The sequence below is a fragment of the Furipterus horrens genome, unplaced genomic scaffold (genome assembly GCF_987537825.1).
Source record: "Furipterus horrens unplaced genomic scaffold, mFurHor1.1.pri manual_scaffold_3, whole genome shotgun sequence".
Classification (NCBI taxonomy): domain Eukaryota; kingdom Metazoa; phylum Chordata; class Mammalia; order Chiroptera; family Furipteridae; genus Furipterus; species Furipterus horrens.
The window spans coordinates 148,784,756-148,810,037 of NW_028327173.1; the positions used below are offsets into that span (position 1 = coordinate 148,784,756).

Genomic DNA, 25,282 nt, shown 5'->3' on the forward strand with positions numbered 1-25,282 from the left:
TAAGTACCTCAAAAGTATAAAAAAGATTCAGTCAGAAACAAAGGATACACTGATTGAAATAAAGAACAACTTACAAGGAAAAAACAGCACAGTGGATGAAGCCGAGAATCAAATCAATGATTTGGAACATAAGGAAGCAAAAAACAACCAATCAGAGCAACAGGAAGAAAAAGAATCCAGAAAAATGAGGAAAGTATAAGCAGCCTCTGGGACAACTTCAAGAGGTCCAACATGCACATCATAGAGGTGCTAGAGGAGAAGAGAAAGAGCAAGAAATTGGAACTCTATTTGAAAAAATGAAAGAAAACTTTCCTAATTTCGTGAAGGAAATAGACATGCAAGTCCAGGAAGCACAGAGAGTCCCAAACAAGATGGATGCAAAGAGGCCACTCCAAGACACATCATAATTAAAATGCTAAAGGTTAAAGATAAAGAGAGAATCTTAAAAGGAGCAAGAGAAAGAAGTTAGTTACCTACAGGGGAGTTCCCATAAGACTATCAGCTGATTTCTCAAAAGAAATTTTGCAGGCTAGGAAGGACTGGCAAGAAATATTCAAAGTCATGAAAAGCAAGGACCTACAGCCAAGATTGCTCTACCCAGCAAAGCTATCATTTAGAATAGAAGGGCAGATAAAGCGCTTCCCAGACAAGAAAAAAACTAAAGGGGTTAATCATCACCAAATCATTATTATATGAAATGTTAAAGGGAGTTATTTAAGAAGATAAAAACTATTAACAATAAAATGGCAACTTCCAGCCAAGATGGAGGCGTAGACAGACATCCTGCGTCTCTTTCCACAACTAAGAAGAAATACAACTATCTCAAAACTAGAGACAACCAGAAGTTCTAGAAAATTGAGCTGCATGGAGTCCAGCAAACAAAGATATAAAGAAGAAATACTCATCCAGACAGTTAGAAGGGGCAGAGCCGGGGAAGAGAGGACACAGTATGGTGGCAGCAGCAGCAGTGGTGGCAGCGGCAGGCCAGCAGAAAGCGCAGTCACACGTTTTAAAAAGTCAGGAGGGACACCTGGGGAGCGCTCCCTGCTCCTCACCGGACCTCGCAGCCCACAGTCCCAGCACCGGGAAAAATCAAGCCTCATTGCTTCTGACTGTGCAGACCAGTGGGGTTGGCATGGAGACAGAAACTGCTGATCTCAGCAGAGTCCGCTTATTTAAAGGACCTCCATGGTCCTAGAACGTCCACAGACCCACCCACTCTGGGAACGATAGCCAGAGCAACAGCTAGAGAGGCACCAGTCCAGTGCAGAAGTGGGAGAGTTGCCTGGAAAAGGGGTGAGTGCTGGGAAGGCGGCATTGTTCTCTCTCGGACCCCTCCCATGCATACAGCACCACAACGTGGTGAAACAGGTCGCCCTGTACCGACAAATGTCTAAGGCTCCGTCCCTTACAACATTAACAGGAGCGACAGCTCTACCTGGGATGCAGAGGCAAACAAACACAGGAGCCTGTCAGAATGAGGAGACAGAGAAGTACGGCCCAAAAGAGGGAACAGATCAAGGTTCCAGTGAGAGAACTGAACGATGAGGAGATAGCCAACCTCACAGAAGAGGAGATGGACAACCTAACAGATGCAGAATTCAAAACACTGGTGATAAATATGCTCACAGGCTTGACAGATATGCTACAGTACGACAAATGCATACGAGAAGAAGTGAAGGCTATGCTAAGTGAAACGAAGGAAAATCCACACAAAACCAATGGTGAAGGAAAGGAAACTGGGGTTCAGATCAATGATGGGAAGCCGGGGTGCTTGGTGGTGGCAAATGTAGCTCAGCCCCAGAGTGGAAAACCACTGGGAGCATGGTGGCACACAGGACCCACTCCACACACCAGTTTTCCCGCAGGGAACCAGGCCTGCATTTATATAACAGTTAAAAAGCTTGCTTTCTACTAAAGGACCCCCTCATCCTGGGCTGAGAACAACAGATGTTCAGCATGTAACCTTGAACCAGTCTCTTAGAGCCTAATCTGGGCGAATTTCTAAGAACAGGATGTGGCTAGACATCCATGTACGTGTAACATTCTTTTCCCTAATATGTATAAGTAATAATCATATAAGGTAATGATTGGCACTATGATTCATAATTTTCTTGGATGTAATCCACATAAAAAATCAATAAAAGGCTGTTAAGGCAGGGGCAGACTGCATTTTCTCCTCTAGAAAGTGGCTAGTTCTGTCCCCTCTTCTCCACAGGACTCTTACAGTCGCTGTGCATTTATTCCCTCAACCACAACGCCGTGGCCTCTGCTGGTCAGAGGTCTGAGACATAAGGAAAAAAACAGTCAACTGGTGCAGAATGAGGAAGCAAGAATTGAAAAAAATGAGGAAAACTTCCCAAATTTTGTGAAGAAGATGGACATACAGGTCCAGGAAGCACGGAGGGTCCCAGGTGAGCTGGACCCAGAGGGGACCACACCAGGATGCATCATGACTGAGATGCCAAAGGCGAAAGATAAAGAGAGAGTCCTGGGGGCAGCAAGAGAGAGACAGAGAGTTGCCTAAAGGGGGTTGCCTATAGGACTATCAGCTGATTTCTCAGAGGACACTTTGCAGTCAGGAAGGCACTGGCAAGCAGTATTCAATGTGATGAAAAGCAGCCTACAACTGGATTACTCTATCCAGCAAAGTTATCATTTGGAACAGAAGGGCAAATGAAGTGCTGCCCAGACAAGGTGAAGCTAAAGGAGCTCTTCATCACCAAGCCATTATTATATGAAATGTCAAAGGGACTTACTTAAGAAAAAGAAGATCAAAACTATGAACGCTAAAATGACAACAAACTCACAACTATCAACAACTGAATCTAAAAAATAAAAAGAAAATCCAACTAAGCAAACCAGAATAGGAACAGAATCATAGGTGTGGGGATCATTTGAAGGGTTATCTGCTGGGAGGGGGGAGAGGGAGAAATGGGAAAATGGTGCAGGGATTAAGAAGCATAATTGGTTGGTACAGAATAGACAGAGGGATGTTAAGAATAATATAGGAAAGGGTGAAGCCAAAGAACTTACATGCACAACCCATGGACATGAACTAAGGAGGGTGGGACTGCTGGAGGGAAGTGGGGTACTGGGCAGAGGGGAGCAAAGGGGAAAAAAATTGGAGCTACTGTAACAACAATCAATAAAATATACTTAAAAAATAAAATAAATTTGTGACATTATTAAATGACTGTAAAAATATTGCTTTGACTCATAAAGAGGTAAAGTTTCCCTTTTATTAGATTGCAACTTGTTTCCAATTTCATCACAATTGTAAATAACGATGTGAAAAACATTAAAAAAAATGGCAAAGATACATATCTATCAACAAGTAAAACAATCTAAGCAAACAAGAACAGAGACAGAATCATGGGTACAGAGAACGTTTTGCTGGTTGCCAGATAGGAGAAAGGTGTGGGGGATGGGTGAAGAGGTGAGGAGATTAAGAAGTACAAATAGGTAGGTACAGAATAGCCATGGGGATGTAGAGTACAGTATAGGAAATGGAGTAGCCAAAGAACTTATATGCATGACCCACAGACATGAACAATGGTTGGGGGATTCCCTGAGGGAATGGGGAGTGCTGGGTGGAGGGGGAGTGAAGTGGGAAATTCAGGACAACTATAATAACATAATCAATAAAATATAATATTAAAAAATTATATGAGGTACTAGAATATAATTGATATTCACTCTACATTTGCAAACTGAAAAAGTGAAATCACTTAAAAAAGTTACATAGCAACATTGTGGTAAGAGTGAGATCCTGAATTCCAAACCCTCAGACTTTTCCGCTCTGTGCTTTTCTATCAGTTAAAACCAAATATGAAAAACTAAACCTGAACTACCTATTTGGAAAACAATGAGAAAGACAGATTCACACCCAAATCTTAGAACAAGACTTACTGCAAGCTGCAGAGCCAATTCAAACTGTTTGTCCTGGAGCAGCTGTTGGATTTGGGTTGCCATGGGGACAGGAATGAGTCTCCAGACAAAATGATTGCTGGCCACATAGATAATGTTTGATCTAGAGGCAGGAGTAAGAATATCAGCTAAACAGCACAGGCTTTATGATGATATAGGTGATTTTAAAACATTGCAGTAATATGGCAGCTACAAGTAAAGAAATTTCTTACCCTCCTGAGGTGATGAAACGGGGCCTTTGCAATTCAATGCTCTGGACCAGAAGCCTTGGCTCAAGTGTGCGGATCTCCACATATCGCGGCAACACTGCAATGATGTAGGGAGGCTGGTGCTCTATGCAAGAGAGAACATCTTGAGTTGTAGTTCTGACCCAAGGCTTTAGGTTTATGGACTATCAGTTGCCCATTTCTAAGCTGCACTTAAACAGGACCTCCAAAAAGCCCACGGATCACATACCAAGCCAGGACCCTACAATGTGGTACACAAAGACACAAACACTGCCTGCGTGATGCTGAGAGAAAGCTCTTGCACAAAAAAGGAAGCACCCAGCTTTGCTGAGTGACCTCATCCCATTCCTACCATTTCCCCCCAAAACTGGTTGGAAGTTTCACTTGCTCCTTTCTCATCAGTCACAAAGCAAGAGGATAGCAACTTCTAAAATTATGCTAAAAAAAAAAAAAAAAAAAAAAAAAGATTTCCACATTTCTGGCCAGTGTTGTATCTGCTTGAGATTTTCACAGGGAAAAGATGCAAAACTCCACTTGATGGTTAATGGTTCAGAGTAGGCAGCTGGATTGCATTCTCAGTACAGCTGTTTTCTACAACTTCTATGAGGTGTCTAGAGGGTCAAATTCATAGAAACAGAAAGTAAAATGATTGTTGCCAAGGGCTTGGCGAAGGGGCAAGCGTGTTGTTCAACGGGCAGGGAGTTTCAGTTTTGCAAGATGAAAAAGTTCTGAAATCTGTTGCACGACAAGGTGAATATATGTTAACACTACTGAACTATACTTAAAAATAGTTAAGAAGGGAGATTTTATGTTGTTTTTGACTATAATACAATTTTTAAAAATTGGTAAAAAATGAACCATTAGATGATGTAATTGTCATATAGAAATTTAACCTCAGAGAATATATTCATAAGAATAGTTTCTTAAGTGCGCTAACTTGCTATAAATTAATTTTCCTCATTATCTATTTTCTAATAAAGAAAGCTTTTCATGTTATATTTGAAATATACTCTAAATGAATAGTACAATAAAAATGTAAGGCCAGAAATGAGCAGACTGAAGCTTAAGTAATATTTCCATCAATTTGAATGCTATTGTTTCACCTTACCAAAACATAAAATTTTAAAAATGTTGTTTTGTTAGATTTAAAATTTTTTCTTTTATTGCTGGCCTCATTTGAAAAAGCTAGTACAATTTTCCTTAGTGTTAATTTGTATAAATACATAAAATTTCTCTATCCTTTTTTAATCTTAAAAAGGGGCTAATTTTATTTAAAAAGGACATCTATAATAGAAACTCTGTTGGTTGTCATGCAGACATGTTCAGTGTCCCAACTCTTCAGCAGCGTTCCTCAAAAACAATGAAGATGGGCTGGATCTCTTTGTATTTTTAAAACTTCGCAGAGTGGCTAGTGCAACAGGCATATTACTGGCTGACAGTGAGAAGGATTCATCTATTCCACAGCATTTCCTAAAAGGCCACTAGCCAAAGTGGATCAAGACACGAGCCCACAGTTCACAGCGCTCTTCCACGAGCAGACGGATGACTCACTGCATGCAGTGTGACAGTGTGGGTGCCGTGGCAGACTCCTGAAAGGGTCTGGAAGCAACAAGGGGCAAGTGACTAACTGCCTGCGGCTCAGAGAAGACTTCCTAGAGGGAGTGTCACTGACCTGGGCCTTGCCACTTGAGCAGAGAGAAGAGAGGAAAAGAGAAGAGAGGAAAAGGACACAGCGCAGACAATGGCAGTGAGGGGAAGTCCTAAACGAATGGGGCCTGGCTGAAGTAGGCAAGATGAGAGCAGAAATATAAATAAAGTTTAAAATGTATGCCCTTCTAGGCGCCCAGCTAGCTCAGTCGGTAGAGCATGAGACTCTTAAAATGTATGCCCTTCTAAGAAGTTTAGTCTTCTTCCTGTCAGTTGATGATTCTCCCACCCTGCCTGAAAGAAGGTCCTCTCCTTCTTAAGGCACAGACGGTTTCTGAGAAACCCTGCGAAGGCACCCGGCACTAACAAAAGTTTTAAACCAGGAAGTCTCACACTGGGGCATGAGAGACACACTTCATGCATACTGCACACATCTCCAGCTAATCTACCAATGTTCTTCTGAAAGAAAAACAAGGACCCCTAGAACATCGGGAAGCTTCTTGTGAAGCTCTTAGCCCCTCAAACTCATTCATACACATAATCTTGGGCTTTATAAAATGCTATCCTTTTGACTGATCTTCCTTCTGGTCTATTAATCTCTAACCACCAACAGAACAACCACTCTAAAACTTGATGGTTTTATCAAAACATTCTACCACTGAGGCATCTACTGGCCTCTCCAACCTTCACATGGACCTCTAACAACTGGCCCTCGCCTTATTCCTCCATAATTCAGACCACCTGCTTTAGCTAGCTTGGTCTCTGTCAAAAAAGCATGTGTTCTACATTTCTACTCATTTTTCAAAGTATTCTTTCTACCTAGAGTGAAAGGGAACTTTTCCTAAACTCCCTGCCTGGTCTAGTCTAATCTTACCAATGTAATGAAGCTAACTTCCCCTTTCAGAACTACTGAATCTCAATTTTTCCAAGTTAACACCTTAAGCAGTGCCTTAAGCAATTTTGTCTCTTTATCCAAAATTTAATTTTTACCTCCAGAGTTATAGTCCCTAAAGCCAATCTGTCCCACTCTGTGGCAGTAACTATTATTAAAGTGTTCATTCTTCCAACTGGCAATACCTGAGCAGAGCTGAGAGCCTGAAGCAGGTGTAAGACAGAAACACCTAGTGAGTAGAACAGAGACGGACACCTAAGTGCAGTCTGAGCTCTAAGCTACAAAAACAACAGCAATAATCAACACATTAAAAAACAAACAAACAAAAACAACCTTCAATACTGAGTTATATGTATTACAGGAATAAATAAGGAAGTTTCACAAATTTCCACTATATGGCAGAGGATACAATAAAACCATTAAAAAGGAACTAAGAAGTAAAAATAGCAGTAGACAATTCTAAAATATATAATTCTATTTAGATTTTTACCCCCTCTGGGGCAAAAATTAGCTTCCTACAAAAACCCGAATACCCCATTTTTAATAACCCTACAACAGTTGTCTACTTGTAAGAAGGGGAACTAAGAGTGAATGACACTGTAAACCAGTCTGCTAAAGCTATGAATGGGATTCTGTTCTTCGAAGGTGGCACCCAATCCCAGCCCGAAGTAGGCAACAGCAGCTCCTGCTGGTCTCACCCATGGCCACTGGTATGTCTGTCCAGTTCAGGGCACATTTCTGTGTGCAGATCCCCTCCTCATTGAGCACCACGGTGAGATCATCCTGACCCACAGCCACTTTTCCATCTGCCAGAGGTGCAACTAAGGGCTCCAACTGTTTTCCTGTTGGAAAGAGCTCTTTGATAGACCCCTTTCCATCCACCTATAGGAAGACACAAAGTGAGTCACCCAGCATTCTCTGGCCAGTGGCATGAACATGGTCTGAAAAAATCAAGATAAAACTCAAAACCTACAGATGACAATAATATTCCTTGTTTGGCATAAGGAAACAGATGACAAATAGAATTTGTTATGAAAAATTCTGTTATCACTATGTAGAACCAGCTCTCTTTTTCTCTAACAGGGACAAGCATCTAGCTTGTTTAGTACTGGCCAGGATGGAGAGCAACTGGAACTCTCATACACTCCTGGTGAGAATGCAGAATGGTACAGTCATTTTGTCCGTTTCTTTGCAAGTTACACATACATTTAAGATGTAACCTAGCAATCTCATTACAAGATATTTGCCCAAGAGAAATGAAAACTTAATTTCATTATACAAAAAAACCTATATGTAAAATGTTTATAGCAGCTTTATCATAATGGCTAAAAGTGGGGAACAACTGCCTTTCAACTGATGAATGAATAAACAAACTCTAGTCCAGTCACCACAGAATCCTACTCAGCTGTAGAAAAAAATATATTGACACAACACAGATGGATGTCAAATGCATTATGCTAAGTGAAAGAAGCCAGACTCAAAGGCTACATACTATATTATTCCATTTATATGACATTCTGGCAAAAGCAAAACTATAGAAGACGAAGAACAGATTCTTAGAGGTTGGAGTGTATAAGGAGGGGCTGACCTCAAAGGGGCAGCATGAGGGAATTCTGGGGGTGATGAAACTGTTCTCAATCTTGATTGTGGCAGTGGTTACAGAACTTTAGACAGTTTGTCAGAACTCAGAACTGTATATTTAAAAAATGAATTCTACTGTAAATAAATAAATGAGTAACTTTTGAATATCCTGGTCCCATAGCAAATTTCCCACCCTCGAATGACTCTACCCTCAAGAAGGTGGTGGAGGTGTGGCTCAACGGACTGAGTGTCGCTTGCAAATCGAAAGGTTGCCAGTTCAATTTCTAGTCAGGGCACATGCCTGGGTTGTGGGCCAGGTCCCCAGTTCGGGGTTTGCCAGAGGCAACTGATTGATGTATCTCTTGCACACATCGGTATTTCTTTCCCTTTCTCCCTCCCTTCCCTTCTCTCTAAAAATAAATAAGTAAAGAAATAAATTTTTTTAAAAAGAAGGGGATGGAAACATTCAACTTTATCAGGTAATAAAAATACTCCAACTTTTGGCTATCTTCAATCCCTCATAGACTTCTCTTAGCACCTATATGCCTAGATGTTATTCAGTCAATTGCACAACAGTGACTCCTTTATGAGTTTGCAACTCTTATGCTGATACAATTAGGATATTCCAACGATATAAATATAAAATAAATATACTGACTAGATAAACAACGAAGAGCTAACACAGTGGGGGCAGTGAAGTAGGGAGATGGGAAGAAAGGCTCCTAGAATTGTCAAGTGTGGACTATGAGAAGGGTATGAAGCTAAGAAATTTGGATTACTCTATGAAATAAATGATAAATTTTTTTCTATAGTTGTGTGCAAATAGTGTGCATGTTAGAGAAAAAAGACAAGTGTCGTGGATATTTACTGCTTAGGTTAAAAGAAAAAGCAGGTTATAATATATAAAATAATACATATGTGTATAACATGGTATTTTTATAAAACAGTGGAAGCCCATATATCAAAGGGTTAACAGTAAATATTTTTTGAGTGGGGGAAATATGGATGATTTGTGCCTATTTTATTTTCCTTATCTATATTTTCTTATTTTCTATTATAAACATATGTGGCTATTAAAGTTTAATAATTTTAAAAACAAATATACTAAAAGATTTGGGGGGGAGGGCAGAAATATCAGAAGTCTTAAAAATACTTAAGGTAGTACTAAAATTAGTTTAAAATTCCTAAGCACCGAAGCCTGAAGGTAGCTGTCCATGATAATGCTATTTATTAGACAAGGGCAAACAGGCCTAATTATCCATTTATTAGATGCAGGGTGTGGATAATATATTATGCAGAGAACTGAGAGTTGACTGCTTGGCTTGAGATACACAGACATCTTATCTGTTGAAGATGCTGAGAGCATGAAGAATAAGCAAGCATATAAACACAAACCTTGTTATGCCAAAACTCCACTTAAGGCAGTCCCCTGACTTACACTTCAGAAGCACCTAATCATCTCCCCCAAGGCAAGCTAATGATATTTGCAAAGTAAACATTTTTACCCTTATTAGGTAGTAGTCTCTCTTGAAACCCACACAGAGAGAATTTTCACACCATGCCATGGACTTGGGCACATCTGGTACATTAAAGTCTCCCTGAAGAAAGAGAGCAAGAGTTTAATTGAAAAAGATGTTAAAAGAAAAAAGCCATGACGTTCCTGTTATTCCACCCCTGTTCTGCAAAATCACCCTCATCCTCATCTGAATTCAGTTCTATAAGCACAAGACCAGGACACCACCCATAATAAAAATACAGCCAGACTTTGAGTAACATCACTTCATTCAACATTGTTTTGTTAAAACGTTGATGAGATGCTACAGGAATTTAACTCCTGTTGATATCAGTTAGCCTATTTGGTTATATGTTGTTTTGCTTAAAGTTGCAGAACCTATCGATGATGTTAACTGAGGGCTTACTGTAAGTCACCCAAGTACTAGACAAGGTGCATTCTGAAAAGGTGAAAACCCACTTTGAAATAAAACAATCTGTGTAGACGTTGTACAATTTTATTCCTGCTGCCTCTGAAGACCATGAGACTTTGACCAATGGGTACAAATATGCTCCCTTGTACATACAAGGCATTTACAGCAGAGCAGCATCTGGAGAGAACTCTGAGACGGAGATCCTGAGCCTCACTAAAACTAAACCACTAGTCTTTCAAGCTGCGAGTCAACTATAGCAGCATCTCCCACCGAACCCATGGACCAGCCAACAGTGGACTTTACCTGCAATTCATGAAATTCCCTGTCCTTCCAGAAATAGAGCTGCAGCTTCTTTTTCACAGCTACACACAACCGTAACACCTCCTCACCAGTCTCTGTGTGCTGGGAAGACACACCCAGAGCAAATGAGGACGCGCACACAAGACTCTATAACTGAATGACAACTAGATTAGAGATTTTTCTACCTTGAAATGGCTACTAATCTGAAAATCCCCTGTAATACTAAATCATGTTGCCAACAAGCTGAGCTGAAGAACGCCATCCTCTAAGATGTCCTCAGAAAGAGGCCGAGAAGCACTTCCTCCCCATGGGCTGCATGTCAAAGGCCCTCGTGCCAGCAAATCTTGTGGACATTCGTAATTCAGAGAGGAAAACCCCGGGGCAGGCCTTCACCTACAATACATAACTGCTTCCTTCTTTTTTTTCTTAAGTGTTTTTCACTCAGGGCTGTCAATATATGCTGAGTCAGAGACCAGCATGTGTCAGTGGCCACTTTCAACACTTAAAAGGAGTCTTGGGGAAAAAAAATGTCTATGCATAAAACAATGCAGTTTCAATGCAGATCAGAAATGCTAAAAAGTGATCAAAGTTGGGGGTAAGGCAGATTTGGAAGAATGTAGGGGTGATGAATTGGCAAAAATACAGAGAAATGTCTTTCCTGAATAATAAAATCTCCCTGAAGACAAAGGCCACAATGATATGCTTAGAACAAGAGTCAATTTAATGTCTCATAGTTATGTTCATGGTACTGTTACAGCTTTGGTTTCCCAGTAATGGTTTGTCTGGGACAGGTACTTTTGTCCTTGGTGAGTGGCCTGCTGCCATACAGAGGTGTGGTGCACACATACCAGGAACGCAAATGTTTCAACCTCACACTATATGCCAAGGGGGAAATTTCTCTAATACAATCCAAAATCAAATATGCTCTTTGAAGTCTCTGTTGGGTTTGGATTTCAACGTTATTCTTCCCATCTAATGGTAGGAATGATATAGGTAAGACTGTACTTATTAAAGTGCAAAGTTGAATTTCATCCTGCTTACACTTACCTGGAGGTCACATGTGAACAGTGATGCTCCCTTTGCCTTTGAAACCGTAGTGATTTGTTGAAATGTCAGTAGGTCATGGACATAAATATTATTTTCTGTTTAGGATGTAAAACATCACAATAAGTTATCACAATTCTCTAGTATATCCACATTGAAGACAAAAATAACTATAACAACCAGAAGAACCAAATGGCAAGGCTAAAGATGTACCTTCAGTTTCACTAACAATGATTTATTCTGGTCTGTTACCAGAATCACATTACGAAACATTTAAAAGGTCACTCAGTCTTCTGAACTTGGGTATTTTGTTCCTTTAAATTTGGGCTGGCTTGAATAAAAGAGCTCTTTCACTTCCAAAGCACTCTTACACTCTTTCTTAAGTCTGGAAATTTGTGATATAATATTTGTACAAGAGATGGTTTTCAAAGCTACTTACATTAGGAGGCTCCAATAAGAGAAAGGAAATCCCTTGCGAATTTTGTACAAACCCACCACAAGGATTTCTTTTCTAGCAAGGCAAGCAAAATAATTTCACTAGGGCCTCCTAGCTAGCTTTAGTCATGAAGACTTAGTTACTAGAACCTAAGTTTAAAACGATTCTACCATTTGGGTCCTGGGCTGAATAGTACTGAGTGAGCAGCAAGTTTCTAGTTATCTGCTTGTCAAGAAAAAGCCTCACTGGATGCCTTCCATGAACTGTGGCTTTTCCCAGAAGGCCCTGAAGAGCCTTTCACCTGTCTCCTGCCACTCTCCATGAGGTCATAGCCTGACTCTGGTCACCAGGGCCTTGGCTGAACCAGTTCCCCCTGCCTATAATGCTCTGCCTACCTCTGTCAATATCCTAATCATCCACTAGATAATGCTGTCCCTCCCATTATTACAATCCCACAACACTTTTTATAACTTTCCACTGTAACTTACTGCAGTGTATGTAACATGATTACTTTCTGTCATTTCAGTCTTCACAATCAGAACACAAGATAGACATCATGTCTTGTTCAACTTGGTATTCCCAATGCCTAGAGTAGGGCTCGATTACTGAATGAATGAATGAGTGAATAAATGAAGTGACACTCCCTGGAGAACAGAGCTCAAGTTTATCGGGGATGGTGTTGCCTTAGTGACCTGTGTACTGTTACATTTGGTTTGGAACATGTCAATTTCATTGCTAAGTAACAACTATCAAATTAACCATGAAAGGATTAATTAGGTTATAGGTTGTATTTTTTCACACATGAAATACAATCATAACTTCTTTTCTTACCTAACAAGCTGACTAGAATCTTAAACTGGGAAACCACATGGATCTGAAAAACAGCAAATAATTTGACTCAATTAAACATCCCTAACAAGGTTAAGCAAACGTTCACTGAACTACAGTACTAAAAAGAGACTAAAGAGCCTATACCAATGACAGGGCTCTGACTTAATACTTATGAACAATCACAATTTCTGCTTAATCCTTACATAAGTGGGAGGAGAGAGCAGCGGATTCAATTAAATAATGTTACCAAAGTTCTAGGTCTGACAGGGTCTCCTAGGAGTCAAAGATAAATGTAGCAACCGCCGTCACTGCCTACCTGCTGAATCTTTTTAGAGAAGTTCTTGTTGGATTTCTCTAATGTCACTTCAAACCTGTTGCAGCCTATGGAAAAGAAACAAACATTCATAGTTCCAAACATAGGGATACATATAAAAATAACTACAACAAAAAATGCTATTTCATACTGGAGTATTTCATACTCCTACATGAATCTTTAAAAATTGCTAAAAGACTAGAAGTCAGAGATGTGGAAGAGCCACAGCTATCTTTATTGTGTATAGTAAGTTGCTTTCAACTCCAATTTTAGAACAGAGGGTTTCATGCACTTGGCATTAGCAGAGAGTATCACACCACCGACATTTACTGAAGCTGCAAGGTACTTTTGAGTTTGAAGATTTTATCCTACAAAATAGTACCTTGGCAAAGTATTTCACAAAAAAAGAGTGTAAAAAAGGAACAGTCAAATGTAAGAGCCCAAGCAATGAAATCCAGCCCAAAGCTCCCTTAGATCCAGGCCCAACCAAACCCCAGCAGCTACCCGATGTCCTGGGACAGAGCAAAGACACTCAACACCATCCCCAGAGCTAAAGCATTTAATGCATCTACACTTACTGCCACTTTCAGGTGATGCCACATCTGCTGGCACTGTTGCAAAAAAGGGGAAAAAGTTATATACTATAAAAATGCATGAAGCCAGTCTTGTTGGGGTGAAAAAAATATTCAGCTCCAAAAGTCACCACAGAGTGAAAAAAAAAGAACAGCATCTATCATTAACAGGGTTTAAAACTTTGTGTTTTCTGTAACCTCACAGCTACACCCCCCACCCCAAATAGGTAGTATTATTACTCCAATCTCATATCTGAGGCATCTGATGCGTCAGTGATTAGGTAGCAGCCAAGTGAAAAGACAACCTAGAAACAAACTTGGGGCTGGCTGTAGAGCCTGGGCAATGAGTCCACACCTTGCTGCCTGCCTCCCAGCTTGTGGAGAAACTGTTCACATTGCTGACCCCGGCTGCCCCTCACACCCGGGTGGGCTCCTGCCCTCCCAAAAGTCAGTGGAGATTCTTCGAGGCAGCCACAAAAGCCCATGCCACCAAAGCTGGTCATACTTCCTCCACTTCTCCAGCAGAGAAGATGAAGAAGGGGCCCTCAAGTTTTGGGAGATTCCGAAACATGCCCTGTATCTCTGCCATTATATTTCCCAAGAAAAAAATAATCCAGCCACTTCCCGTTTGATAGAGTTCTCTATTTGAAAAAGGCTTTATTCTGTTTTTAAAAGTTACTTCTACAAAATAGAACCCGAGGCATGGAAACAAGAAACAGACAGTGACCAGAGTGGGTAGAGGAGGCAGAAGGGGAAGGGCCTAGTCAAGGAACTAGTGTGAATGGCCCATGGGCATGGACGACAGGGTGGGGACTGACTGTGGGAGAAGGGGGAGGTAGGCCCAGCAGGGGAGAGCAATGGGGGAAAGATGGTACAACTGTAATAGAATGACAATAAAAAAAAGATTACTTCTAGGAGCTTCAGCGGACCGGGACGCAGACGCAGATTTCATAATGACTTCCATCTTGACTTACACTTTTAAAAACCTTCCCAGTACATCACGATGGGCCATCAGATTCTCTATAAGACCTCTGAGCTGTTCCTCCCAGCTACGAGCTGCCCCAGCTGCCCAGACTAAATCGAAGAAAACGTTGGCAAAACCCAATATGAGAAATATTGTGGTGGTAGATGGTGTTCGCATTCCATTTTTGCTGTCGGGCACTTCATATAAAGACCTGATGCCACATGATTTGGCTAGAGCAGCACTTTCGGGCTTATTGCATCGAACTAACGTCCCAAAGGACGTTGTTGATTATATCATCTTTGGCACAGTTATACAGGAAGTGAAAACAAGCAATGTGGCCAGAGAGGCTGCCCTTGGTGCTGGCTTCTCTGACAAGACTCCTGCTCACACTGTCACCATGGCTTGCATCTCTTCCAATCAAGCCATGACCACAGGTGTTGGCTTGATCGCTTCGGGCCAATCTGATGTGGTCGTGGCAGGTGGTGTAGAGCTAAGTCTGACATCCCTATTCGTCATTCAAGGAAAATGAGGAAAATGATGCTTGACCTCAATAAGGCCAAGTCTCTGGGTCAGCGACTATCTTTAATCTCTAAATTCAGACTGAATTTCCTAGCACCTGAACTCCCTGCGGTGGCAGAGTTCTCCACCAATGAGACCATGGGCCACTCTGCAGACCGACTGGCCGCTGCCTTTGCTGTTTCTCGGATGGAACAGGATGAGTATGCACTGCGCTCGCATAGCCTGGCCAAGAAGGCACAAGATGAAGGGCTCCTTTCTGATGTTGTACCCTTCAAAGTACCAGGAAAAGATACAGTTACCAAAGATAATGGCATTCGTCCTTCCTCCCTGGAGCAGATGGGCAAACTAAAACCTGCATTCATCAAGCCCTATGGCACAGTGACAGCAGCCAATTCTTCTTTCCTGACCGATGGTGCATCTGCAATGCTGATTATGTCAGAGGAAAAAGCTCTGGCCATGGGTTATAAGCCAAAGGCATATTTGAGGGATTTTGTGTACGTGTCTCAAGATCCAAAAGATCAACTTTTACTCGGACCAACATATGCTACTCCAAAAGTTCTAGAAAAAGCAGGATTAACAATGAATGATATTGATGCTTTTGAATTTCATGAAGCTTTCTCAGGACAGATTTTGGCTAATTTTAAAGCCATGGATTCTGAATGGTTTGCACAAAACTACATGGGTAGAAAAACCAAGGTTGGATCCCCTCCGTTGGAGAAGTTTAACAAGTGGGGTGGGTCGCTGTCCCTGGGACACCCATTTGGAGCCACTGGCTGCTGGCTGGTCATGGCAGCTGCCAACAGACTGCGGAAGGAAGGAGTCCAGTTTGGCTTAGTGGCTGCGTGTGCAGCTGGAGGGCAGGGCCATGCAATGATAGTGGAAGCTTATCCAAAATAGAGCAAGAAGCGGTGGCCTGGAGTTCCTGTGCAACACTCACACTAGGCAATGCCATTTCAATGCATTACTCAATGACATCTATAGTTCCTAGCTCCTCTTAGGAAAACAAAATCTGTTAAATACTTTACAATTAAGCCTTGCCAGTGTTTTGAGCTTTCCAGTAATCATGGTTTACTCTTACTGCTCCTTCAGGGATTTCTTAGTCACCAGAATCTCACACGTGGTACATTTAAACATTTGTGTTTTGTTCTGTATTTTTATTAAAGACTAAAGAAGGGGTTGCAATTTGGAAAAGAAGTTAGCTGAAATTTGGAATTTTCTATGTAACGTTTGCAAATTATACTCATTCGTATTTGTGACCTAAAGCAAAGTATTTTCTATAAAATACAAACCAATGTGCCTACATTAACTTAATTGTGGAAAGGTAATTAAGAATATAAACATCCCTGAAAACTTACAGTAAACGTTTAAATATATAAGTACCATGTTGTTTAACCTTAATAAAATGGAGAAGTATTGGAGAAAAAAAAAAAAAAGATTACTTCTAATAATTCTCTTTATAAGCATAATGTTCTAGGGCAAAGATTCTTAATGATCTCAGGACGCTACATAATCTTAAAACTTACTGAGGACCCCAAAACTTTTATGTGGGTTATAGCTATCAATGCTTGCTATACTAGAAATTAAGAATAAAAAATTTTAAATATGTATTTATCAACTCAAAAATAACATTAATAAACCCATTACATTTAGCACAAATAACACATTTTAATGGAAATTTTCCCAAATTAAAAAGAAATTCATTGCTTTACATTTTTGCATGTCTGGATTAATATAAGACATCTGGACTCTCAAATCTGCTTCTGCATTTAATCCTGTTTTGATCCATTGTTTTGGTTAAGTATAGGACAAAAATCTGTCTTCACATGGGCATACAGTTGGACACGGGAAGAATATTTTAATAGCTTTTGCAGATAACTATGGATCATCTTTTTTGATACTATACCAAAACTTGACAAATGAAGTTTCTTACAATGTGAAATCTGAAACCTATTAATGAACTTTTATGTTCAAGTCCATTGGTCATCTTACACTTCGAATGGATCTTTTTACACATAATTTAGAAACTTCATTCACTTGGAAAATATTGGTTCACTGAGTTATGCAGATTTTCCAATATTGCCATACTTCTTTACAAGATATTAAATAAACAAACAAACCTCACACTCATTATCCCCCCACAATCTCATCAGAAAAATCTTTAGTATTGAGAAGCTGTCAAACTCATGGGGTGGACACAAGTTCTCCACAATTCTAATTTTCTCTTGAAAGCCCTAACTTTATCATTAGCAACAAAAACTGCCAGTTGTTTTCTTTGAAGTGACAGATTCCCCTTGCTCATTTTTGAGAAAATATCTACCAAATACCCAAGTGGTCTGAAAACCATAGTCGAACTGTCTGTCATTCTTCTAAGCAAAAATGATGCTCCATGAAAGAAAAGTGGCCCGTTCGGCTCCTAACCCACACACACTGAGACAGCCACTGAGCTTCGTGCCGTGGCCCCAAGCAGAAGATCTTAAACGAACTTCCCGTTACACAAGAAATTATTTAAAAAATGTGTTCTCATAGGTCAAAATATAATAAAAGGAAGCATTTTTACTGCCGCACAAAGAACATTCTTAAGTGAAACTGGCTTTAACAAAACCGAGACCACTTGTGAATGAGCCTGGAGGGCAGCACGACCACCAGAGCAGTTTGGTGCCAACGGGGCTGCTGACCACTGTCTTGATCTTGTGCTAAGGGGCCAGCAGTTCCAGCTACCGTTACTTTCGTACCATTGTTGCAAATGCCAGCAACTGTCATTGAAAAAAAAATGTTTCAGTGTTACTGTAATCTTAGTTTTGACCTTATGGATCCCCTGAAAGGCTCTTGGGGACCCACTAAGAGAACCATTGCTCTAGGCAGACAGCACTGCTGAAGCAAAGCTCAAGTTTTTAAGACCCCATGTGAACTAATCTAAGCCCTTTGTTTAACACGCAAGTAGAATGAGGCCTAGACTTTTCTGAGCTCAAAGGAAAGGGCTCAGGTCAGATGAGAACCCAGGTCCCCTTAAGCCTAGTCTTTCCATGACATCTTATTACCAATTCCCTTTCCTCAGAAACAGTCTAGTTGCAGATCTATCCAGGTTTGGAACACCTCAAATTTAGAAACCGAGTTAGTTCTATGGTTGATTCACGGAGACCCAGGTCTATTTCTTGCCCATAAATAGACCAGAGCTAGGCCGGAACTGAACTGCTCTCTAAGGGTATAGGAAGAAGTAAAGTTTCTGATCAGAGTTCAATTTCTTTATAGTCTAAGGTAGGTTAATATTGCTATTCAAGTTGCCTATGGGGAAACTGAGGCTCGGGAAGATTAACTAACTTGTCAAAGGAGACATGGTGAATTAATCGCAGGGCAAGGAACAGTCACCACCAGGGTTCCAAGTCAGATTAACACCAATATTATCAGCCTGAGTCTACACAATGTTGAAAATTTATTTTTATAGTCTAATTTTCAGTTTCTCACCACTTACACAGAAATGGTATATAAATAAGTCACTTTATTGTAGTATTTAGTATTTGATGGTACACAGAACTAATTATCAATCAGGGAAAAAGAATATTAGGCTCTTATCTCCCTGTCCTGCACAGTGTCTGAGCCCAAAGTACAGAGTCAAAGCACAGCTGTTGAATGCTGAATAAAATCCAAGCCAAGCTTAATTTTCATATTACAGACTGGGTAATGTCACAGAATGCAAATACTCTGGCTCTGAGAACTAAAAACTTAAAAGCAAGGGCCAGCAAAGTACTGCCATGGGTCCAATCCAGCCCTTGCCATGTTTCTGTAAATAAAATTTTATTGGAACACAGCCACACCCCTTTATTTACACATTGCCTATGGCTGCCCCTTTGCTACCTAGCAGAGCTGAGTGATCACAACAAAGACCTTAGAGCCTGCAAAGCCTAAAGTATGTACTATCTGGTCCTTTTTGGAACAAGTTTGCTGGGTCCTGATTTAAAAGAAAGCTCAAACACTTAGAAATGAAATAAACCTTCTGCTTTGAACTTCTGGACTCTTCTTACGTTACCACAGAACCTGACCAGGTGTCTTCCTCTTCCTATTGCACTTTGGCTTAAGAATTATTTTGAGCTGAAGGCAATTGAGAAGAATCAGATGTCAGGAAAGCTCTCTCTGCTCTCCTCCTATTTGCCTAAAAGCAGGACATAAATTTACAAAACAGTCTCTCTCTGCTCTCTATCAGGAAGGACAGAATTTTTCTCCTGGCCTACACTTAAGGATGACCCTTAGCCCAGAGATGGCAGCAGGGTAATCTACATAAGAAACTTATTTCCAGTTAGTTTCTCCATATATTTGTCTTCCCATAACTTGCCGCTGGAAAAATTCAAAGTCCTTTTCCTTCGTCTGGTCACTCTTCTAAAAGTTTATTGTTTTCTTGTTAGAATGATGCAAAGGCCCAAGTTCTAATCACCCCTGAGTGCTCTCATGTACATGTACAATGCACAAGTTAATAAACCTCTACTTGTTTTTTTCTTGTTAATCTGTCTTTTGTCAGTCTAATTTACACACCCCTAGCCAATGAACCTAAAATGAGTAAAAGGAAAAAGAATTTTTCTCCTTCCCTCCACTAGTAAGGTGTTCTTTCTCCCCAATGTTACCTTTCTTTGCTCCGGATTCTAAAGAGAAGGCTCTATTTCCACTTTTCCTTAAGCTATTCACTACAGAAAGTTATTTATTAGGTGGAAAGCTATGAATAAAATTTTTTTTAAATCTGATCAAATAACTGCAATTTCATATGGTTCAACTTTCTGTGACATTAACAGCAGATTTCCACAGACTTGAAGCTCCAGGGCATAATATTCAAACACCAACTTTCCATAAAGAGAGTACAGAAATAAAATTAGGAAAAGGAAATGAGGTGCCTTTTTGTGTTAGAGGATACTGGAACAGAATAAACTTCACACACTTTTTAGTTACTATTCTACGCTTTTACTGACAAAGTCGCATTTGATTGGAACTTTAGTTTTTAAAGTTTTTCAAACATTTTATTGCATCTGACCCCAAAAAATTTGTGAGAAAAACAAGATAGTTCATGGAAGAGAAAAATTACATTGGAAAGGACCTACTCAGTCAAGTGGTCAAAGACAAGTAAAGATGGACTCAAACCCAGGTCCTTTCTCTCCTAGTCTACCCCTCTTCAATCAATAAGGTCTTTTAAATGAATGGTTCCCAATTATATTTCTACTACTACAGTACTAACAGAAAAATTTTATTCCTATCAGTAATATTTATTTCTCCAAAAAATGAGGAGGGAAGGAACACCCGCTCCCTTATCCCCATGGGCATGTGGACATATAGTCTGGAAAACAAAACAAAACCCCCCAAAAACCCCTGGAGGTTCTCACATGCCTCTCTCCACTTTCCCACCACGCTACTTCCAACCCCTAGTCACTCTTTCAATCATCCAGAAATCACAGATTTCACAGTTGTGTAGCAGCCAACCATCAAAGCTTTTTTTTTTTTTGCATGGATAATAAGCCATTTCTTCCTCAGTTCTGGAAAGCTGCCACTTACCAACGTCCTTCCGAATCCTGTAGAGAAGAAGATGTCCTTGTTTGGTTCCAACAAGAAGCCATTCCTCTGGGAAAGAAAAGACTGTGAGAAACACCAGTCAGCTTCAGTCAGACCCTATTCTCTACCTGGGGGTTGTGATCAGAATCAAAGGGTCAAAAAAGGGAGTTCTTTTTGATAGCAGGTGTTTTGCAAAGCTAACGAGTGTTTATAGTCAAGAAATATTTGGGAACCAACTAATCAAAAAAGCATTTATTCAACAATTACTAGACTAGACATATTAGAGAATAAAAGTCCTTGGCTTCATTGTTTCAAAATTAAACTGACCGACAATATCATGGAAGTTTGTAAAATAATAAAATGGATAGTATAAACACGAAATTAGGTATCTAATCTCAGAAATAACAACTAAAAGGCATCCTTTGAAAGTTTAATGATTTAACTTTTGGGAAAACTTGCATTTCTAACAAGTCCCACGTGATGCTGATGCTGTTGCTTCAGGGACTGCAATTTTAGGAGACATTGGTCTACACTAAAAAAGTAAAGACCTTCCAAAAGGCTTTAAATAATTACCCTGACCAATTTATATTAACTCATTAAAAGATGTCAAGCACATACAGATACTTCCTCAGCTTTCTAATCTTGTAACATAGAGGTCAGTTATACACTCCCTTGCTCCTCTGTAAAATAAAATATTAGATAATGGTACAGATAAACTATATTGACCATGCACTGTATTCAATACTAAACACGTATATGTTATCTCATTAATCCTCACAACTATCCTTTGAAATATGTCGTTTTTATAAATCCCCATTTTATAGATAAGGGAGTGGAGGCCTTGGGGATAAGTAACTTGTCCAGAGTCGCACATGTAATAAGATGTGTGTGGGAGAGTCAGGGCCCACCACACGCTGTAATGCACTTAATAAGACATTCCACATCAAAAGAACGGTGATGGCCAGAGGTTGTCTGGAAGGCATAGGTTACAGTTATAAAAACAAGTTAAGAGCCACCTCAGGAACATTTCTCCAGGTTGATGTCCTTAACCTTCTATAAAAAGACTGGGATTCTGTCTTCTTTTATTTTGCATTTCAAGGCAAAGGCAGAACAAAGAAAATAAGGCACTGTGCGCCCTTAATGACATAAGTGGAAATCAGAAATAACACTAGCTCTAATGGAATGCTAGAGATTTATGCTGAAGTAGAACATAGAAAAAAAAAAAAAAGAATTCAACTTATAATGCTTGCTTTGTAAAGATATTGTTTAGATATCCTGGTATCAAGCAATTGGCAATATTAAAGATGATTTTTAGGATACCCGCTGATATTTCAAATATAAATAAAATGAAGTGGGATTAAAAAAAATTCTCTCATACATAAAAATCTATAACCAAAAGGCCAACATAATGTTCACCATCCTCTCTGTCCTTCCTCTTCACTGGACCCTCAAACCTCTGCCAGTTCCTGTTTTTCACCTCTTTTAAAAGCTTCAACTTCTACCAGGTCCCGACAGGCCTATCAGTTTTACCTCTACAAGCTATCTCCCAACAGCCCTCTCTCAGTCTCTCCAGGGACCCCTCTGACAGTCTCAACTGATCTCACTCCACACGCTCTCCCACACTTGCTGTCAGTTACCTTACAGCAGATCTCTGATGCTGTTCCACTGGGGCTTAAGTTCTCATGAAGCTGCGCTACCACAATGTGAAGTCAAACTTGTAAGCATGACACTTGAGAGCACATTTTTCCTTTTTATTGAAATATTTATTTGCCAATAGATGCTTCTTGTTGAATGTCTGCTGTACTGGTCATAAAATGGAATCAGATATTGAAAATGCTTTCTAAAATTTTAATTGAAATTTTATTTGACCCTTTTCATGCTTTCATTTGGAGGTGCTGAGAAAAAAATGCCTTAATCATATATGCAAAGTATTGTAACAACTTTTAATAGTAAAAGTGCCATACACATACTCATTCCTAACCTTCAAAATCATAAGGAAAATGTAGTAACAGCACAGAACCTGGAAGAGGCTTGATTTGGTTACAGAAGTCAGCGGGGGCTCAGGTGGCCAGAGGACCTGAACCACATTGAGCCTTCATGTTCTATGACATGTCATCATATAACACAGCTGTACATGCAAAACACAGAGAATGAGAAGCCTGCAAAACAGGCACACCACACGGTAAACAATCCCTTCTGGAAGACTCAACATGGCACATCAGAAAGTGGAACACACTACCCAAATAAGTAACACACATGAACAAATAAGAGTTAGCCCCAGAAAATTCCTGACAGCCTAAATTCTGAGACACAAGGTTGGACTTGTCCCTCCTAGGAAGTAAGGCAAGCCCTTCTTGCTCATAATTACCCTACTGAAGATCTGTCCAACAGTGCAACCCACTCCCACTTTATGTGATAAAAAATTCCATTCCCAGCCCAGTGCTGGCCACTGCAGGGAATATGTTTGTGGCCACTTTCCCTTCACTGGGTCATAGGGCAAGGAACAATTTTCTCAAAGCATAAGCCCCCAATTAGCCACAGCGGAATCACTTGGACTAATTAAAAACTGCATGTTCCTGAGGCCTGCTCCCAGAGACCCTGCATCAATGATTCTGCAGCGGTGCCCTGACATGTGCATTTTAAAATTATCTGAGACCTTTATGTAGTTCCAAATCTAAAACTGTGAGAAATCTAGCTTCCATCCTTGTCCACTTCACCCTGTTCTCTCCCTTCCACTATAGGTAAGTATTTTAGTAGTCTGTGATTTCTTTCCATTGTTTCTTTGGATAATATAAGCAAATATGATTGGGTATATGCACATACTGGTAACACACACAAACCTGCATTTTTTTTACAGGCTCTGCGTATACATTAAAGTTTGAAAACAAGGCTCTAGAGTCAGACATAATTTACTTGACCGTGGAAAAATTACTTAAATTATCAGGTTCTTCCTCTGCAAAACGGGGTTATTATTTTATAAAAGCTCAATATGATTAGCACTCAACAGATGAAAACTATTACCATTAACATTATTATTTATTGTTAAACGAATATTCAGTGGATACCCATTAGGACTCTGGAATTGTTCTAGACACTACAAATAAAGCAATATACAAAACAAATTTCCTACTCTGAAGAAATTTACATTCTAATAGGGAGTGAGAATAGTTAGGGAAGGTACTGCTGAGTGATGTGACATTTCCTGAATGAAATGAGGAACAAGCCATGAAATATCTAAGGCAAGAGAGTACTAGGCAGATGAAACAGTGAGTGCAAAGGCCCTGAGCATTTTTTGTTCATGGAAGAAAGACTATGTGACTAGTACCAGATAGACGCAAGAGGTGAGAACACAGGAGATAAAGTCAGGGAAGTAACCAGAGGCCTGATCATGCCAGGTGTAGCCAACCACGGTAAGGAATTTGGAACTCATTCTAGTGATGAGAAGCTACTGAAGACCTTTGAGCAGAAAAGAGATGTGATTAGTTTAAGTTTTCAAAGGATACTCTACCTTTACGTAGATTAAAAAAAAACGCTGAAAATGGCACAACAGTCAACACAGGGTGATCAGTCAGAAGACTACTATAGTAACTCAGATGAGAAAGGATGGTAAGTTCATCAAGAGTAGAAAAAGTGGAGATGAAAACCAATGACTGGATTCTAGATTTATTCTGGAGGTGGAACAGACAAAATCTGCTGATGGATTGGATGTGGTGTATTAAGAGAAAAAGAGAACTCAAGAATGATTCCAAGGATTTTGGCCTTAGCCCAATGGATAAGCAGAAATGCCATTTGCTGAGATATGGGATGTGGGGTTACAGGCATGTTTTGGGAAAGTATAGTCATCAAGAACTGTTCTGGCCATGTTATCAGACACCCAAAATGAAGATGCTTAAAAGGCAGCTGGAGTCTCTGGAGTTTAGGGAGAAGTCATCATCATGAGTACCCTACTTACTTCCATGTCCCAAGAGATAGATTATGGTGTCTCAAAGACATCTTCCAGCTCAAATATTGTCTGGCCCTGCATGATCTGGATCCTGGAGGTTCCTGAATGAATTTCAGGTAAGCGTAATAACTAGAAAGAGCAATATTTATTGCTGCTGAAGTCTGAAAATAAAGTAGTTTTGAGGCAGGAGGTGGTAAATGGCCTCTTGTAGCCCAATACCTACCACAGCACCCTAATAAGCAACAGGCATTTCTCCTGTTTGGTGGGAGATCAAGGCAGGTCAAAAGCTACCCACTATTACAAAACTTTCCTGGAAAGCACAAGTACAGGGAATACTTACTATAACAAAGAGAGGTTGGTGAGAGGTGCTGAGATATGTGTTCTACTAGATCTACAGGGTATGAGTCAAGCACTGTGACAGGGTAAGGAGAGTGTGAAAACACCTGCACTCATCCTTTTCCGAAGCACGTGTCCTAGGCAGTTGGGTACTCCTCCTCCTCGTTTCCATAACAGGCAGCTGTGTCTCTAGTATCCTTTATCTTTTATCATAATCTGTTTATATGCCTTTGTCTCCTACTCTGTGTCCTAGAAGCATAGGCACTGTGTCTTACTCATCCTTATACTTCTGTCCC

At 40.2% G+C, this 25,282-nt stretch overlaps 1 protein-coding gene and 1 pseudogene across 2 annotated transcripts in view; one reads left to right on the top strand and one right to left on the bottom strand.

Moving 5' to 3' along the window:
- The window catches only part of VPS39 (VPS39 subunit of HOPS complex), a 49,935-nt gene that overhangs the window by 22,961 nt on the left and 1,692 nt on the right, over positions 1-25,282 (bottom strand). The window contains exons 2-11 of one of the 2 annotated variants that reach the window (XM_090270465.1): positions 20,711-20,776; positions 13,705-13,737; positions 13,130-13,194; positions 12,814-12,856; positions 11,550-11,644; positions 10,506-10,604; positions 9,783-9,875; positions 7,395-7,578; positions 4,143-4,263; positions 3,913-4,033 (exon numbers count right to left, since the gene is read on the bottom strand). In XM_090270465.1, coding sequence (XP_090126591.1) covers positions 3,913-4,033; positions 4,143-4,263; positions 7,395-7,578; positions 9,783-9,875; positions 10,506-10,604; positions 11,550-11,644; positions 12,814-12,856; positions 13,130-13,194; positions 13,705-13,737; positions 20,711-20,776 — 920 coding nt within the window. The remainder of the gene's footprint in view (positions 1-3,912; positions 4,034-4,142; positions 4,264-7,394; positions 7,579-9,782; positions 9,876-10,505; positions 10,605-11,549; positions 11,645-12,813; positions 12,857-13,129; positions 13,195-13,704; positions 13,738-20,710; positions 20,777-25,282) is intronic. The other variant, XM_090270466.1, reaches the window with a different exon arrangement.
- On the top strand, positions 14,615-16,195 carry LOC150016339 (trifunctional enzyme subunit beta, mitochondrial pseudogene; annotated as a pseudogene).